This window comes from Erithacus rubecula (assembly GCF_903797595.1).
Source record: "Erithacus rubecula genome assembly, chromosome: 27".
Lineage (NCBI taxonomy): Eukaryota > Metazoa > Chordata > Aves > Passeriformes > Muscicapidae > Erithacus > Erithacus rubecula.
The window spans coordinates 952,382-969,184 of NC_136679.1; the positions used below are offsets into that span (position 1 = coordinate 952,382).

General features: G+C 56.2%; 3 protein-coding genes and 1 long non-coding RNA gene across 4 annotated transcripts in view; 3 read left to right on the forward strand and 1 right to left on the reverse strand.

Annotated features, from left to right (window-relative positions):
* The first annotated feature begins 143 nt into the window (after positions 1–143).
* On the forward strand, positions 144–8,689 carry UBE2Z (ubiquitin conjugating enzyme E2 Z). The gene is made up of 7 exons (XM_079327613.1): positions 144–512; positions 2,422–2,494; positions 3,053–3,240; positions 5,243–5,354; positions 5,843–5,955; positions 6,676–6,766; positions 8,415–8,689. The coding sequence occupies exons 1-7, from the start codon at positions 160–162 to the stop codon at positions 8,562–8,564; spliced, it is 1,080 nt and encodes a 359-aa protein (XP_079183739.1). The 5' UTR covers positions 144–159; the 3' UTR covers positions 8,565–8,689.
* LOC306812705 lies at positions 3,925–4,364 on the forward strand. Its single transcript, XR_013776896.1, has 3 exons — positions 3,925–3,974; positions 4,077–4,108; positions 4,308–4,364. It is a non-coding gene; the product is annotated as an uncharacterized lncRNA (long non-coding RNA).
* A 2,596-nt stretch (positions 8,690–11,285) lies between the features above and the next one.
* Positions 11,286–16,245, reverse strand: SNF8 (SNF8 subunit of ESCRT-II; the record flags this gene model as incomplete). The annotated part of the gene is made up of 6 exons (XM_079327952.1): positions 16,105–16,245; positions 15,097–15,201; positions 13,947–14,019; positions 12,654–12,795; positions 11,916–11,990; positions 11,286–11,414 (listed from the first exon to the last, which is right to left on the reverse strand). Exons 1-6 carry the CDS (start codon positions 16,241–16,243, stop codon positions 11,286–11,288), a joined length of 663 nt encoding a protein of 220 aa, XP_079184078.1. The 5' UTR covers positions 16,244–16,245.
* A 279-nt stretch (positions 16,246–16,524) lies between these two features.
* CDK5RAP3 (CDK5 regulatory subunit associated protein 3) overlaps positions 16,525–16,803 on the forward strand; it is a gene marked incomplete at its 5' end in the record, with an annotated part of 4,729 nt that continues 4,450 nt past the window's right edge. Inside the window, one exon of the mRNA XM_079327811.1 lies at positions 16,525–16,749. Within this exon, the coding sequence (XP_079183937.1) occupies positions 16,525–16,749 (225 nt within the window). The remainder of the gene's footprint in view (positions 16,750–16,803) is intronic.

Genomic DNA, 16,803 nt, shown 5'->3' on the forward strand with positions numbered 1-16,803 from the left:
CCTCCACCCTCCGCTATTCCCCCTCGGGCGCCTCGGCGGAAGTGCCGCTCCTCCCTCCTCTCTATGGTACCGGGGCGGGCGGCGTGGGCGGCGCGGGGCCGCTCTGGCCGCGCGCCTCGCTGGTGCGGAGTCCCGGAAGCGGCGCGGGCCGAGGCCGCAATGGCGGAGAGCCCGGCGGCCGAGGACGCGGCCCCGGCCCCGGCCGCGGTGCTGGCGGCGGGCGGCGGCGGCGCCTCCCCCAGCAGCACCGCCGGCGCCGCGGGGACTCCCGGCGTCTTCATCCCCGCCGAGCTCTGGGCAGCGGCGGGGTTCGGCGCGGCGGCGGCGGCGGCGCCCGGTGGCGGTGTGGCTCCCGGCGGCGGCGGCGGCGGCGGCGGCGGGAGCGGCGCTCCCATGGCGGCGGCGGCGGCGGGGGCCGCGCTCCTCACGCACTCCGCCTTCTGGGACCCCACGGTCAGCGGCGACTGGGACAGCGAGCGGCCCAGCGCGGCCTGCCTGCTGCGGATCAAACGGTGAGCGGCGGAACCGGCACCGGGACCGGCACCGGCACCGGCAACGGGACCGGCACCGGGACCGGCAACGGGACCGGCACCGAGCGCTCGGATCGGCCCCGCGGCCGGTAACGGGCCCTGCGCCACCCGGGCTCGGAGCTGCGCTGGTAGCGGGACACGGGGATGGGAATGGGATCGGGACACGGGGATGGGAACGGGATCGGGACACGGGGATGGGAATGGGATCGGGACACGGGGATGGGAGCGGGACACGGGGATGGGAACGGTACCGGGACACGGGGATGGGAACGGGACACGGGGATGGGAACGGTACCGGGACACGGGGATGGGAATGGGATCGGGACACGGGGATGGGAACGGTACCGGGATATGAACACGGGAACGGTACCGGGATACGGGGATAGGAATGGGATCGGGACACGGGGATGGGAATGGGATCGGGATATGAACACGGTACCGGGACACGGGGATAGGAATGGGATCGGGATATGAACACGGGAACGGTACCGGGACACGGGGATGGGAACGGTACCGGGACACGGGGATGGGAACGGGATCGGGATATGAACACGGGAACGGTACCGGGATACGGGGATAGGAATGGGATCGGGACACGGGGGTAGGAATGGGATCGGGATATGAACACGGGAACGGTACCGGGATGTGAACACAGGGACAGCGCCGAGCCCGCCCGGTGTCCCGGGGCAAAGACGGGGACGGCTCCTGATCCCTCCCGGTGTCCCGGGATTATCCCCTGGAATTCCTGCCGGGATCCACTGGAATTCCTGCAGGATCCCCTGGAATTCCTGCAGGATCCCCTGGAATTCCTGATGGGATCCACTGGAATTCCTGCAGGATCCTCTGGGATTCCTGATGGGATCCCCTGGAATTCCTGCTGGGATCCCCTGGAATTCCTGATGGGATCCACTGGAATTCCTGCAGGATCCACTGGAATTCCTGATGGGATCCCCTGGAATTCCTGATGGGATCCACTGGAATTCCTGCAGGATCCCCTGGAATTCCTGATGGGATCCACTGGAATTCCTGCAGGATCCCCTGGAATTCCTGATGGGATCCACTGGAATTCCTGCAGGATCCACTGGAATTCCTGCTGGGATCCCCTGGAATTCCTGATGGGATCCACTGGAATTCCTGCAGGATCCACTGGAATTCCTGCTGGGATCCACTGGAATTCCTGCAGGATCCTCTGGAATTCCTGATGGGATCCTCTGGAATTCCTGCTGGGATCCCCTGGAATTCCTGCTGGGATCCACTGGAATTCCTGCAGGATCCTCTGGAATTCCTGATGGGATCCACTGGAATTTCTGCTGGGATCCCCTGGAATTCCTGATGGGATCCCCTGGAATTCCTGATGGGATCCACTGGAATTCCTGCAGGATCCCCTCAAGAGGGAAAGGAATCCTGGAAAAACCCGGGCAGGGAGAAGAGGGGAAACCCCAAAACTCAGGAATTTAATTTCCTTTCATTTTCAGTTTTACTTTCATTTTTTCTTTTAATATTATTTTTTTTATTTTTTTTATTTGTCTTTATCTATTTATACTCTTATTTTTATTTTCTTTTAAATTTTTTTTCTTATTTTCTTTCTTTTTCTTTCCATTTTTATTTTCTCCTTTTTTTCCTTTTTTATGTTCTCTTTTTTTAAATTTTCTTTTTATTTTCATGTTTATCTTTATTTCTATTTTTATTTTTATTTTTATTTCTGTTTTTATTTTTATCTTTATTTCTATTTTTATTTTTATTTCTTGAATTCCTGATCCTGGAGGTAACAGAGCTGCACATCCCAACCACTTTTAGGACAAACCAGCACAAATCTTCTGATTTAAATTAAAAATGTTAATTTATAATCCCAGTTTTCATTCATCCTGGTTTATTCCTGCTCCTTTTCCAGGGATATCATGTCCATCTACAAGGAGCCGCCCCCGGGAATGTTCGTTGTGCCTGATCCCCACGACATGACCAAGGTTTGGGGGATTTTTGGGATTTTTGGGGTTTCCTCAGATCCTGGGGGTTTGGGAATGGTGGGAGGGATTGGGAATGGTGGGAGGGATTGGGAATGTTGAAAGGTTTGGGAATGGTGAAGGGATTGGGAATTCTGGAAGTTTGGGAATGGTGGAAGGTTTGGGAATGTTTGGGATGTTTTTGGGATCATGGGATGTTTTTGGGATCATGGGATTTTTTGGTCCCCGGGCAGTTTTGGGATCATGGCATGTTTTTGGGATCATGGGATGTTTTTGGGATCATGGGATGTTTTTGGGATCATGGGATGTTTCTGGGATCATGGGATGTTTTTGGGATCATGGGATGTTTTTGGGATCATGGGATGTTTCTGGGATCATGGGATGCTTTTGGGACCCCAGATAGTTTTGCCCCCGGGCAGTTTTGGGATCATGGGATGTTTTTGGGAATATGGGATGTTTTTGGGATCATGGGATGTTTTTGGGATCATGGGATGCTTTTGGCACCCCAGATAGTTTTGCCCCCCGGGCAGTTTTGGGCTCTGACCCCCGTGGCACCCCCAGATCCACGCTCTGATCACGGGGCCCTTCGACACCCCCTACGAGGGCGGCTTCTTCCTGTTCCTGTTCCGCTGCCCCCCCGACTACCCCATCCACCCGCCGCGCGTCAAGCTGCTGACCACGGGCAGCAACACGGTGCGCTTCAACCCCAACTTCTACCGCAACGGCAAGGTCTGCCTCAGCATCCTGGGGTAAGCCAGGCTTAGCAGGGTCTGCCTCAGCATCCTGGGGTAAGCCGGGCTTAAAGCTGAGCCTAAACTCACTGGGCTAAGCTGCTGACCACGGGCAGCAACACGGTGCGCTTCAACCCCAACTTCTACCGCAACGGCAAGGTCTGCCTCAGCATCCTGGGGTAAGCTGGGCTTAAAGCTGAGCCTAAAGCTGAGCCTAAACTCACTGGGGTAAGCTGCTGACCACGGGCAGCAACACGGTGCGCTTCAACCCCAACTTCTACCGCAACGGCAAGGTCTGCCTCAGCATCCTGGGGTAAGCCGGGCTTAAAGCTGAGCCTAAAGCTGAGCCTAAACTCACTGGGCTAAGCTGCTGACCACGGGCAGCAACACGGTGCGCTTCAACCCCAACTTCTACCGCAACGGCAAGGTCTGCCTCAGCATCCTGGGGTAAGCCGGGCTTAAAGCTGAGCCTAAAGCTGAGCCTAAACTCACTGGGGTAAGCTGCTGACCACGGGCAGCAACACGGTGCGCTTCAACCCCAACTTCTACCGCAACGGCAAGGTCTGCCTCAGCATCCTGGGGTAAGCCGGGCTTAAAGCTGAGCCTAAAGCTGAGCCTAAACTCACTGGGGTAAGCTGCTGACCACGGGCAGCAACACGGTGCGCTTCAACCCCAACTTCTACCGCAACGGCAAGGTCTGCCTCAGCATCCTGGGGTAAGCCAGGCTTAAAGCTGAGCCTAAACTCACTGGGGTAAGCTGCTGACCACGGGCAGCAACACGGTGCGCTTCAACCCCAACTTCTACCGCAACGGCAAGGTCTGCCTCAGCATCCTGGGGTAAGCCCGGCTTAAAGCTGAGCCTAAAGCTGAGCCTAAACTCACTGGGGTAAGCTGCTGACCACGGGCAGCAACACGGTGCGCTTCAACCCCAACTTCTACCGCAACGGCAAGGTCTGCCTCAGCATCCTGGGGTAAGCCAGGCTTAAAGCTGAGCCTAAAGCTGAGCCTAAACTCACTGGGGTAAGCTGCTGACCACGGGCAGCAACACGGTGCGCTTCAACCCCAACTTCTACCGCAACGGCAAGGTCTGCCTCAGCATCCTGGGGTAAGCCGGGCTTAAAGCTGAGCCTAAACTCACTGGGCTAAGCTGCTGACCACGGGCAGCAACACGGTGCGCTTCAACCCCAACTTCTACCGCAACGGCAAGGTCTGCCTCAGCATCCTGGGGTAAGCCGGGCTTAAAGCTGAGCCTAAAGCTGAGCCTAAACTCACTGGGGTAAGCTGCTGACCACGGGCAGCAACACGGTGCGCTTCAACCCCAACTTCTACCGCAACGGCAAGGTCTGCCTCAGCATCCTGGGGTAAGCCGGGCTTAAAGCTGAGCCTAAAGCTGAGCCTAAACTCACTGGGCTAAGCTGCTGACCACGGGCAGCAGCACGGTGCGCTTCAACCCCAACTTCTACCGCAACGGCAAGGTCTGCCTCAGCATCCTGGGGTAAGCCGGGCTTAAAGCTGAGCCTAAACTCACTGGGGTAAGCTGCTGACCACGGGCAGCAACACGGTGCGCTTCAACCCCAACTTCTACCGCAACGGCAAGGTCTGCCTCAGCATCCTGGGGTAAGCCAGGCTTAGCAGGGTCTGCCTCAGCATCCTGGGGTAAGCTGGGCCTAAAGCTGAGCCTAAAACTGAGCTTAAGCTCACTGGGGTCTGCCTCAGCATCCTGGGGTAAGTTGGGCCTAAAGCTGAGCCTAAGATCAGTGGGGTCTGCCTCAGCATCCTGGGGTAAGCCAGAGATGGGTTTAGGGTCATTAATGACTTAATGATCATTCATTAGTTCGCTGATTAATTGTGTTTGTGTGCTCTGCTACTCTGACCCAGAGCAGACAAACTCGGTGCTGATCATTCATTAATTCATTAATTCATTAATTGGCAGCACGTGGACAGGCCCAGCCTGGAGCCCAGCCCAGAGCATCTCCTCGGTGCTGATCATTAATTAATTCATTAATTCATTAATTGGCAGCACGTGGACAGGCCCAGCCTGGAGCCCAGCCCAGAGCATCTCCTCGGTGCTGATCTCCATCCAGTCCCTGATGACAGAGAACCCGTACCACAACGAGCCTGGCTTTGAGCAGGTGAGGAGCACAGCTGGGGCACAGCTGGAAATGGGACAGCACAGCTGGAATGGGACAGCACAGCTGGAATGGGACAGCACAGCTGGAAATGGGAGCTGAGCACAGCTGGGAGTACAGCTGGAAATGGGAGAGCACAGCTGGAGCACAGCTGGGACTGGGGCAGCACAGCTGGGACTGGGAGCTCAGACTGGACTGGTCAGGACTGGTCAGGGAGGGATGGAGAGCTGGGATCTGGAGTGGTCAGGGACTGGTCAGGACTGGTCAGAGCTGGGCTGAGCACTGGTCAGAGCTGGCTCTGGACTGGTCAGCACTGGTTTAGCACTGGTCAACCCCAGTTCAGCCCCAGTTCAGCCCCAGTTCAGCCCCAGTCCAGCCCCAGTCCAGCCCCAGTTCAGCCCCAGTTCAGCCCCAGTCCAGCCCCAGTCCAGCCCCAGTTCAGCCCCAGTTCAGCCCCAGTCCAGCCCCAGTTCAGCCCCTCCCCTCCCCAGGAGCGACACCCTGGCGACAGCAAGAACTACAACGAGTGCATCCGGCACGAGACCATCCGCGTGGCCGTGTGTGACATGCTGGAGGGGAAATGCCCCTGCCCCGAGCCCCTGCGGTACTGGGGGGGCTGGGGGGGGCTGGGGGACACTGGGAGGGGCTGGGGGGGCACTGGGAGGGGCTGGGGGGGCACTGGGAGGGGCTGGGGGGGGGCACTGGGGGGGCTGGGGGCACTGGGAGGGGCTGGGGGGGGGCACTGGGAGGGGCTTGGGGACACTGGGAGGGATTGGGGGGCTCCAGGAGAGACTGGGGGGTTTGGGGACACTGGGAGGGATTGGAAGGGGCTCTATCCTCCCCCTGCGGCCCCTGGGGACACCCAGCTGGCCCAGCAGGGTCTCTGGGTGGCCCAGCAGGGTCTCTGGGTGGCCCAGGAGGGTCTCTGGGTGGCCCAGCAGGTCTCTGGGTGCTCTGGGTGACCCAGGAGGGTCTTTGGGTGGCCCAGGAGGGTCTCTGGGTGGCCCAGCAGGGTCTCTGGGTGGCCCAGCAGGTCTCTGGGTGCTCTGGGTGACCCAGGAGGGTCTTTGGGTGGCCCAGGAGGGTCTCTGGGTGGCCCAGCAGGGTCTGTAGGTGACCCAGGAGGGGCTCTGGGTGGCCCAGGAGGGTCTCTGGGTGCTCTGGGTGGCCCAGCAGGGTCTCTGGGTGGCCCAGGAGGGTCTCTGGGTGCTCTGGGTGGCCCAGCAGGGTCTCTGGGTGGCCCAGCAGGGTCTCTGGGTGGCCCAGGAGGGTCTCTGGGTGCTCTGGGTGGCCCCTGGTGACCGTGCTGTGTCCCTGTCCCCAGGGGTGTCATGGAGAAATCCTTCATGGAATATTTGGATTTCTACGAGGGCGTGTGCAAGGAGAGGCTCTACCTGCAGGGCCAGACCATGCAGGTGAGTGGGGAGGGACAGGCACAGCTGGGAACAGCTGGGGAACATCTGGGGAACATCTGGGCATGGGGGCACAGCTGGAGCACAAAGGGGAATTTCAGGATTCTTCCCAGGGGGAATTTTGGGATCTTCTCCACCCCATTCTGGGATTCACCCCCAAAACTCGCCCCAGTCTCCCCCCTTCCCCCTTTCCCCATTCAGGGTTTGTATTTTAGGATTTATTCTGGGTTTGTTTTGGGATTCATTCAGGATTTGTGTTTAGGGTTTATTCCAGGTTTGTGTTTAGGATTCATTCGGGTTTGTTTAGGATTTATTCCGGATTTGTTTTAGGATTTATTCCAGGTTTATGTTTTAGGATTTATTTGGGTTTCGTGTTTAGAATTTATTCCGGGTTTTTTAGGATTCATTCCAGGTTTGTTTGGGATTCATTCCTGGTGTGTTTTAGGATTTATTTCGGGTTTGTGTTAGGGTTTATCCCGGTGTGTTTAAGGATTCATTCCCGGTTTGTTTAGGATTTATTCCGGGTATGTTTTAGGCTTTATTCTGGGTTTATGTTTTAGGGTTCATTCAGGTATGTTTTAGGGTTTATCCCGGTGTGTTTTAGGATTTGTTCTGGGTGTATTTAGGCTCTATCCCGGGTGTGTTTCAGGGTTTATCCCGGGTTTGTTCAGGCTCTGTCCTGGGTATGTTTCAGCCTCTCTCCTGCTATGTCAGGCTCTGTCCCAGGTCAATTCAGGCTCTGTCCCGGGTCAATTCAGGCTCTGTCCCGGGTGTGTTCAGGCTCTATCCCGGGTCAATTCAGGCTCTGTCCCGGGTCAGTTCAGGGTTTATCCCGGGTCAGTTCAGGCTCTGTCCCGGGTCAGTTCAGGGTTTATCCCGAGTTTGTTCAGGCTCTGTCCCGGGTCAATTCAGGCTCTGTCCCGGGTGTGTTCAGGCTCTGTCCCGGGTCAGTTCAGGCTCTATCCCTGGTCAGTTCAGGCTCTATCCCGGGTCAGTTCAGGGTTTATCCCGGGTGTGTTCAGCCTCTCTCCCGGGTCAGCCCATCCCCTGTCCCGGGTCAGCCCAGCCTCTCTCCCGGGTGTGTTCAGCCCCTGTCCCGGGTCAGTTCAGGCTCTGTCCCGGGTGTGTTCAGGGTTTATCCCGGGTCAGCCCAGCCCCTGTCCCGGGTCAGCCCAGCCCCTGTCCCGGGTGTGTTCAGGGTTTATCCCGGGTCAGCCCAGCCCCTGTCCCGGGTCAGCCCAGCCCCTGTCCCGGGTCAGCCCAGCCCCTGTCCCGGGTGTGTTCAGCCCCTGTCCCGGGTCAGCCCAGCCCCTGTCCCGGGTGTGGTCAGCCCCTGTCCCGGGTCAGCCCAGCCCCTGTCCCGGGTCAGCCCAGCCCCTGTCCCGGGTGTGTTCAGCCCCTGTCCCGGGTCAGCCCAGCCCCTGTCCCGGGTCAGCCCCTGTCCCGGGTCAGCCCAGCCCCTGTCCCGGGTGTGTTCAGCCTCTCTCCCGGGTCAGTTCAGGCTCTGTCCCGGGTGTGTTCAGGGTTTATCCCGGGTCAGCCCAGCCCCTGTCCCGGGTGTGTTCAGGGTTTATCCCGGGTCAGCCCAGCCCCTGTCCCGGGTGTGTTCAGGGTTTATCCCGGGTCAGCCCAGCCCCTGTCCCGCCCGCAGGATCCCTTCGGGGAGAAGCGCGGCCATTTCGATTACCAGGCGCTGCGGGCGCGGCTGCAGGAGCGGCTCCAGCCCGACAGCGCCGACATGGACTCGGACAGCAGCTCCTCGGAGCCCGAGCCGGACTCTCAGACCTGCCCCAAGGCTTAACCGCGCCCTAAGCCGGGCTTAAGGACCTCAGCACAGCCGGGGAGAGCGCGGGATCCTCCCCCTGCTCCTCCCGCACCGCCCCGAGCGCCGCCAAGGGAGAATTCCCGGAGAGGAGAATTCCCAAAAAACAAAAATCCGCAGGGACAGCAAAGCCGAGCTCCTCTTGGACAAAGGTACCTCCTGGCACGTGGCATCAGGTTCATTTTGGGGTTGTTTTTTTTTTTGGAGAATACCTACACTGGTTGGGAATTTTTTGGGGTTTTTTTCTTTTTTTTCCGATTAAAAAATGAGCTCTAGACTGCAAATCCTCGAGAGGTTTTTGTGCCCCTGGAGCTGTGGGAATAATCCAGGTGGAATTTGGGGAGAGCTGGGGGGGCCTCCCCTGGTGTCTTTTCTTCTAGGCAGACCAAAGATTAAATAAATAAAAACAAAAAGAAGGAAATTTTCACTGCTGGAACTGGGGAGATTTCAGGAATTTATGGATTTATCCATCCTGGAAATTTGGGAAAGGAAGGGAGGAGGGGGAGCACTCAAAGATGCCAGTTTGGTGTTGATTTCTCCAAGTGTTGCTTTTATTTTTATTTTTTTTGGGGGGGAGGGTTTTTTGGTTTTTTTTTTTTTCTCTTGGTGGAGCTGTTTTTTCCTCACCTGGAATTCTGGAATTTTCTACTCCCCACCTTGGGTCGGTGTCACCTTGAATTCCCCACCCCCACAGAAAAAAAAACAAAACAAAAACGAAAAAAAACACCAACAAAAAAAGGACAATTCCAGGTGGATTCTCAGAGAAATTCCTTTTGCCAAACGTTGTAAAATTCTGCATTTTTGGGACTGCTCAGAGCAGGAATTGTCCTGGCAGTGACACAGAGCCACCCCAAAAAAATTCCACATTTTCCAGGGAGCCAAGCCCGGGGAGGATCCACTGGAGCAGAGTTTGGGTGATCAAGAGCTTCAACACTCGATTTTTATTTTATTTTTTTATTGACTAAACCGAGCACAAAGTTGCACATTTTTCCCATTTCCCACTTTGGATCCTTGTTGGTGCTGGGAGAATTTCCCAGCTCGGGCTCCTCATCCTGAGGGGTCAAAAGGAGCCAAAAAAAATTCCCCAAAAAATAAAAATAAACAATAAAAAAAAAGAAGGATTGGGGATTGCTCTGGGCACAGAGAGGTGGAAAATCGAGGAATTTCGGTGGAAAAACTCGGGAAAAACCAACTTTTCCCCCCTCAAAAATCCCATGGGGCTGGTTTGGATTTAACCCTTGAGCGCCGGGATCCCGAGGCGCCGCTTTTTGTCACCTTTTTGTCACTTTTTTTGTCACCTTTGTGTCCCCGGAGCAGCCTCGGGGCGGGGCTGGGCTGGGATTTGAGGGAATTCTGTCCCCAAGCCCAAGTGACAATCCTGGAGCCGCTGCTGTAGATGGCAGAGATGTTTTAGCAAACGGATTTTTAGATTTAAATGGAGTTGAAAAATGAAATAAATGCACAAGAGTCACTCGGAGATCTCTGGTTGTATTCTATTGTACAGAAGAGTTCTGATTCTTTTTGGGATTGTTTTTTTTTCTTTTTTTTTTTTCTTTATTCTTTTTTTTTTTTTCTTTGTGCAATAAAGTTTTGTTTTGGCAGAATGGATCCCGTGGTGTTCCTTAGTGGGAATTTTTATGGAATAATCATTTATTGGGGCAGCTTTTCCCAGTTTTCCCAGTGCTGGGAGCCAAAAATCCCATTTGCACCCTCAGCTCATTTTTCCTCATTTTCCTCAAAAGCAGAGAGTGAATCCACAGAACTTCCCAAGGTCAGGAACTTTTTACAAAACTTTTATTGCAAATCCAAATGTCCCTGGGGTTGTGGGGACAGGAGGGAACCTCAGGAGGATTCCAGGGGGAATTCCCAAAAATCCCAGGGGGGATTCCCAAAAATGCCAGGAGGGATTCCCAAAAATCCCAGAGGAAATTCCCAAATATCCCAGGGGAGATTCCCAAGGATTCCAGGGGGAATTCCCAAAAATCCCAGGGGAGATTCCCAAAAATCCCAGGAGGGGTTCCCAAGGATTCCAGCAGGAATTCTCAAAAATCTCAGGGGAAATTCCCAAAAATCCCAGGGGAGATTCCCAAGAATTCCAGGAGGGATTCCCAAAAATCCCAGGAGATTCTGGGAGGGATTCCTCAAGATTCCAGCCAAGATTCCCAAAAATCCCAGGAAGGATTCCTGAGGATTCCAGCAGGGATTCCTGCTGATATTCCTGAGGATTCCTGGGGATTCCAGCTGGGATTCCTGGGGGTTTCAGGAGGAATTCCTGGGGGAATTCCAGCCAGGATTCCAGCTGGGATTCCATCCAGGATTCCTGGGATTCCAGGGAGGAATTCCTGGGGGTTTCAGGGGGGATTCCTGAGGACTCCAGCCAGGATTCCAGCAGAGATTCCCAAGGATTCCTGCCTCATTCCTGGTGTTCAGGGCTCAGCATTCCCAGGGATTCCAGGGGGATCCCCACCCTCATTCCAGGGGGATTCCCAGCCCCATCCCAGCCCCCCCAGGGATTCCAGGGGGATTCCCAGCCCCATCCCAGCCCCCCCAGGGATTCCAGAGGGATTCCCAGCCCCATCCCAGCCCCCCCAGGGATTCCAGGGGGATTCCCAGCCCCATCCCAGCCCCCCCCAGGGATTCCAGGGGGATTCTCAGCCCCATCCCAGCCCCCCCAGGGATTCCAGGGGGATTCCCAGCCCCTCAGGGCTCAGCCTCCCCCGGGGCTCCGTCGTGTCCGTGCAGCTCCGAGAAAAGCGCCGGGAGCCAGAACTGGGGCTCGGCCGGAGCCTGAGCGTCCAGCCAGGCCATGCCCTCCTTCAGCAGGTGATCCTGGAATGGGAATGGACTGGGAGGGACTGGGAATGACTGGGAATGACAATGGGAACCCAGCCAGGCCATGCCCTCCTTCAGCAGGTGATCCTGGAATGGGAATGGACTGGGAGGGACTGCGAATGACTGGGAATGACAATGGGAACCCAGCCAGGCCATGCCCTCCTTCAGCAGGTGATCCTGGAATGGGAATGGACTGGGAGTGACTGGGATTGGGATTGGGATTGGATTGGGAATGGATTGAGAATGGCTGGAAGTGACTGGGGATGAACTGGGATGAGCTGGGAATGGGCTGAGTTGTTCCCACTCTTCCCCATTTTTCCCCATTTTCCCCCCATTTTACCATCCCCATTTTCCCATTTCCCCCCATTTTTTTCCCATTTTCCCCCATTTTTCCCCATTTTCCCCCCATTTTACCATCCCCATTTTCCCATTTTCCCCCATTTTCCCCCATTTTTTCCCATTTTCCCCATTTTTTCCCCATTTCCCAGCCCCACCTACCAGCACCTGCTTCGCTCTCTCCGTCTCCCACTTGAGGCTGCTCCGGATCTCACTGACTGTCACAAACCCTTTTTTCTGGGAATGAAAACCAGGAAAAATCCCCCCTGGAATTCCCAGCAGAGCAGGGACAGCTCAGGCTCGTCCCAGCCTGGCCCAACCCCAGGATTTTATGGAAACAAGAGGATTTAAACTCAGATTTAAACCCAGATTTAAATCCATGCTTCAGCAGCTTCACCCACAACCCCATCCAACCCCAATTCCCAGTCCTGGAAGCACCAACTCTCCATTTCCAGCCCTTTTCCCAATTCCCCATTCCCAGCCCTTTTCCAGGTACAATTCCCATCAATTCCTCATTCCCAAACCTTTTCCAGGTCATTCCCAGCCTTTTCCCAGCCCATTCCCAGTGTCATTCCCAGCCCTTTTCCAATTAATTCCCAACCCTTTTCCAGCCATTCTCAATGCTTTTCCCAATTTCCCATTTCCATTCCCATTCCATCCCCATTCCCATTCCCAACTCTTTTCCAGATCATTCCCATCCCATCCCATCCCATCCCATCCCATCCCATCCCATCCCATCCCATCCCATCCCATCCCATCCCATCCCATCCCATCCCATCCCTGTATCCCATCCCTGTATCCCATCCCTGTATCCCATCCCTGTATCCCATCTCTGTATCCCATCCCTGTATCCCATCCCATCCCAACTCTTCCATCCCATCATTCCCACCCCATTCCCACCTCAGCCAGCTGCAGCACCACCGTGTGATCCATGTTCAGCTCCGCCGGCACCGACTGCACCAGGAACGTTCCCCCCACGGGGATGATCCCAAACCCGCTCCCCAAAACCTTCAGCTTCTTGATGGCCCTCAGCAAATCATCCCTGGGGGAGCAGGGCACCCTCAGCAACCCTGGGATGATCCCACAGGGAATTTGGGATCGGGCTTTTGCCAGCTGGGAACCAGCTCAGCTTGAAGGGGCAGCCCCAAAAATGGGGGATTTGTCCTAAAAATCTGCTGCTCTTGGGAGGGTGATCCATCCCTTCCTTGCAGCTCCAGAGGGAAAAATTCTTTCCTGGGGTTGGAAAATCTTCCCTGGGCTGGATTTGTAGGGAAAAGTCTTCCCAGGGCTGGATTTGTAGGGAAAAATCCTCTGTGGGATTGGATTTTTAGGGAAAAAAATCCTCTGTGGGGTTGGATTTTTAGGAAAAAATCTTCCCTGGGGTTGGAAAATCCTCCCAGGGCTGGATTTGTAGGGAAAAGTCTTCCTAGGGCTGGATTTGTAGGGATAAAATCCTCCTAGGATTGGATTTTTAGGGAAAAATCTTCCCTGGGGTTGGAAAATCCACCCAGGGCTGGATTTGTAGGGAGAAGTCTTTCCTGGGGTTGGGTTCTTAGGGATAAAATCCTCCTGGGTTGGGATTTTTAGGGATAAAATCATCTCCAGTTGCAAGCAACAATCCCTGAGAATCCCAGAGAAACCAGAGAGCATCCAGCAGGAATTGATCCTGCAGGAATTGTGGATCAGTAAAATCCTGGAATCTCCAGATCTGTGCCCCTTTTCCAACCCCAAATCCCAAGAATTCCCAAATCCTGAGAATTCCCAGACCCCAGCACTCACTGACTGATGGATCTGTGTCCCTTTCCCCACCCCAAATCCCAAGAATTCCCAAATCCTGAGAATTCCCAGACCCCAGCACTCACTGACTGATGGATCTGTGTCCCTTTTCCAACCCCAAATCCCAAGAATTCCCAAATCCTGACAATTCCCAGACCCCAGCACTCACTGACTGATGGATCTGTGTCCCTTTTCCAACCCCAAATCCCAAGAATTCCCAAATCCTGACAATTCCCAGACCCCAGCACTCACTGACTGATGGATCTGTGTCCCTTTCCCACCCTAAATCCTGAGAATTCCCAAATCCTGAGAATTCCCAGACCCCAGCACTCACTGACTGATGGATCTGTGTCCCTTTTTCAACCCCAAATCCCAAGAATTCCCAAATCCTGACAATTCCCAGACCCCAGCACTCACTGACTGACGTCCTGGGCGAATTTCCCTCGTCCCTTCAGCACCTGCTGCTGCAGCTCCTCCAGCGTGATCAGACCTGGGAACGAGGGAATTGATCCGGGATTGATCCGGGATTGATCCGGGATTGATCAGGGATTGATCTGGGATTGATCCGGGATTGATCCGGGATTGATCCGGGATTGATCCGGGATTGATCTGGGATTGATCCGGGATTAATCTGGGATTGTAGTGGGATTGTTTTTGGGATTGTTCAGGGACTGTTCTGGGATTTCCCAGCCCCAGCTGCTCGCTCAGATCGATCCCATGGATTTATGGGATCAGGGACATAGATCCCCAGGATCAGGGATGGATCCCAGGGATGTCAGGGATGGATCCAGGGATCAGGGATGGATCCAGGCTCAGGGATGGATCCAGGGATATCAGGGATGGATCCAGGGATATCAGGGATGATGGATCCAGGGATATCAGGGATGGATCCAGGGATATCAGGGATGATGGATCCAGGGATATCAGGGATGATGGATCCAGGGATATCAGGGATGGATCCAGGGATATCAGGGATGATGGATCCAGGGATATCAGGGATGATGGATCCAGGCTCAGGGATGAGGGATCCCAGGTATCAGGATGGATCCAGGATCCGGAATGATGGATCCAGGCTTGGGGATGGATCCCAGGTATCAGGATGGATCCTAGGATCAGGATGGATCCCAGGGATATCAGGGATGGATCCCAGAGATCGGGATGGATCCCAGGATCAGGATGGATCCCAGGGATATCAGGGATGGATCCAGGATCAGGATGGATCCCAGGGATATCGGGGATGGATCCCAGGGATATCAGGGATGGATCCCAGGATCAGGATGGATCCCAGGGATATCAGGGATGATGGATCCCAGGGATATCAGGGATGGATCCCAGGATCAGGATGGATCCAGGCTCAGGGATGGATCCCAGGGATATCAGGGATGGATCCCAGGGATATCAGGGATGGATCCAGGATAGGGATGGATCCCAGGATCAGGATGGATCCCAGGGATATCAGGGATGGATCCCAGGATCAGGATGGATCCCAGGGATATCAGGGATGATGGATCCCAGGATCAGGATGGATCCCAGGATCAGGATGGATCCAGGCTCGGGGGGTCCCCACCTCCGTTGCGGTGTTTCAGGGCCAGGCACACCTCGATGATCTGCACCCCCAGCTCGTAGTAGAAATCTCCAACTCCCAACATCTCTGCCCAGAACCCTTTTCCAGCTGGGAAAGGACAGGGAAGAGGGAAATCAGGGAAAGGAAACCAGGGAAGAGGGAAAGCAAGGAAAAGGGAAACCAGGGAAGAGGGAAATCAGGGAGAAGAGAAATCAGGGAGAAGAGAAATCCCTCCCAGAGCTGTTCCCACTCACTGTGGGACACAGATTGTGGGGTTTGTCCCCAATGGGAATGGGGATGGAGATGGGAATGGGAAATGGGATGGGAATGGCAATGGGGATGGGAATGGGGATGGGAATGGGAAATGGGGAATGGAAATGGGGAATGGAAATGGGGAATGGGATGGGAATGGGGAATGGGGATGGGAACAGGGACGGGAAGGGAGCCCACGCCCCCAGCCCCAGCCCCCAGCCCCAGCCCCAGCCCCAGCCCAGGCGCCCCCAGCCCCACACCCCCAGCCCCACACCCCCAGCCCCAGGTGCCCCCAGCCCCAGCCCCAGCCCAGGCTCCCCCAGCCCCAGGTGCCCCCAGCCCCAGGTGCCCCCAGCCCAGGTGCCCCCAGCCCAGGTGCCCCCAGCCCCACACCCCCAGCCCCAGCCCCCAGCCCCACACCCCCAGCCCCACACCTCCAGCCCCAGCCCCCAGCCCCAGCCCCAGCCCCATACCTCCAGCCCCACACCCCCAGCCCCAGCCCCCAGCCCCACACCCCCAGCCCCACACCCCCAGCCCCACACCTCCAGCCCCAGCCCCCAGCCCCAGCCCCAGCCCCATACCTCCAGCCCCACACCCCCAGCCCCAGGTGCCCCCAGCCCCAGCCCCCAGCCCCACACCCCCAGCCCAGGCGCCCCCAGCCCCAGGTGCCCCCAGCCCCAGCCCCCAGCCCCACACCCCCAGCCCAGGCGCCCCCAGCCCCAGGTGCCCCCAGCCCCAGCCCACGCCCCAGCCCCTCACAGGCCAGCGGGTCGACGCCGATGGTGGCGCACATGTCCTGGAACTGCAGCCGGAACTCCGGGCTCTTCCTGATCTCCTGCTTGTGCTTGCTGGCAAACGCCTCCAGGTGAGAGCGGAACGTCTCCAGCTGCCGCGACATCTGCGCAGCGGGAACAACGGGAACAGCGGGAATAACGGGAATAACGGGGATAGCGGGGATAGCGGGGATAGCGGGGATAGCGGGGATAACGGGGATAGCGGGGATAACGGGGATAGCGGGGATAACGGGGATAACGGGGATAGCGGGGATAACGGGGATAGCGGGGATAGCGGGGATAGCGGGGATAGCGGGGATAACGGGGATAACGGGGATAGCGGGGATAACGGGAATAACGGGATAACGGGGATAACGGGGATAGCGGGGATAACGGGATAACGGGGATGGATAACGGGGATAACGGGGATAGCGGGGATAGCGGGGATAACGGGGATAACGGGGATAGCGGGGATAACGGGGATAACGGGGATAACGGGGATAACGGGGATAGCGGGGATAGCGGGGATAACGGGGATAACGGGGATAACGGGGATAACGGGGATAGCGGGGATAACGGGGATAATGGGAATGAGAATGGGAATGGGAAATGGGAAGGAGAAACAGGAATAGCGGGAATGGGAGATGGGAATAGCAGGAACAGGGAATGGGGAATGGGAATAGCG

What these genes read in the sequence shown, in the direction of transcription:
- UBE2Z (XM_079327613.1), top strand. Translation starts at nt 160, where the DNA reads ATGGCGGAGAGCCCGGCGGCCGAGGACGCGGCCCCGGCCCCGGCCGCG. An exon ending in ATCCCCACGACATGACCAAG is followed by an intron (nt 2,495 to 3,052) that starts GTTTGGGGGATT and finishes TGGCACCCCCAG; the next exon opens with ATCCACGCTCTGATCACGGG. An exon ending in TGCAGGGCCAGACCATGCAG is followed by an intron (nt 6,767 to 8,414) that starts GTGAGTGGGGAG and finishes TCCCGCCCGCAG; the next exon opens with GATCCCTTCGGGGAGAAGCG.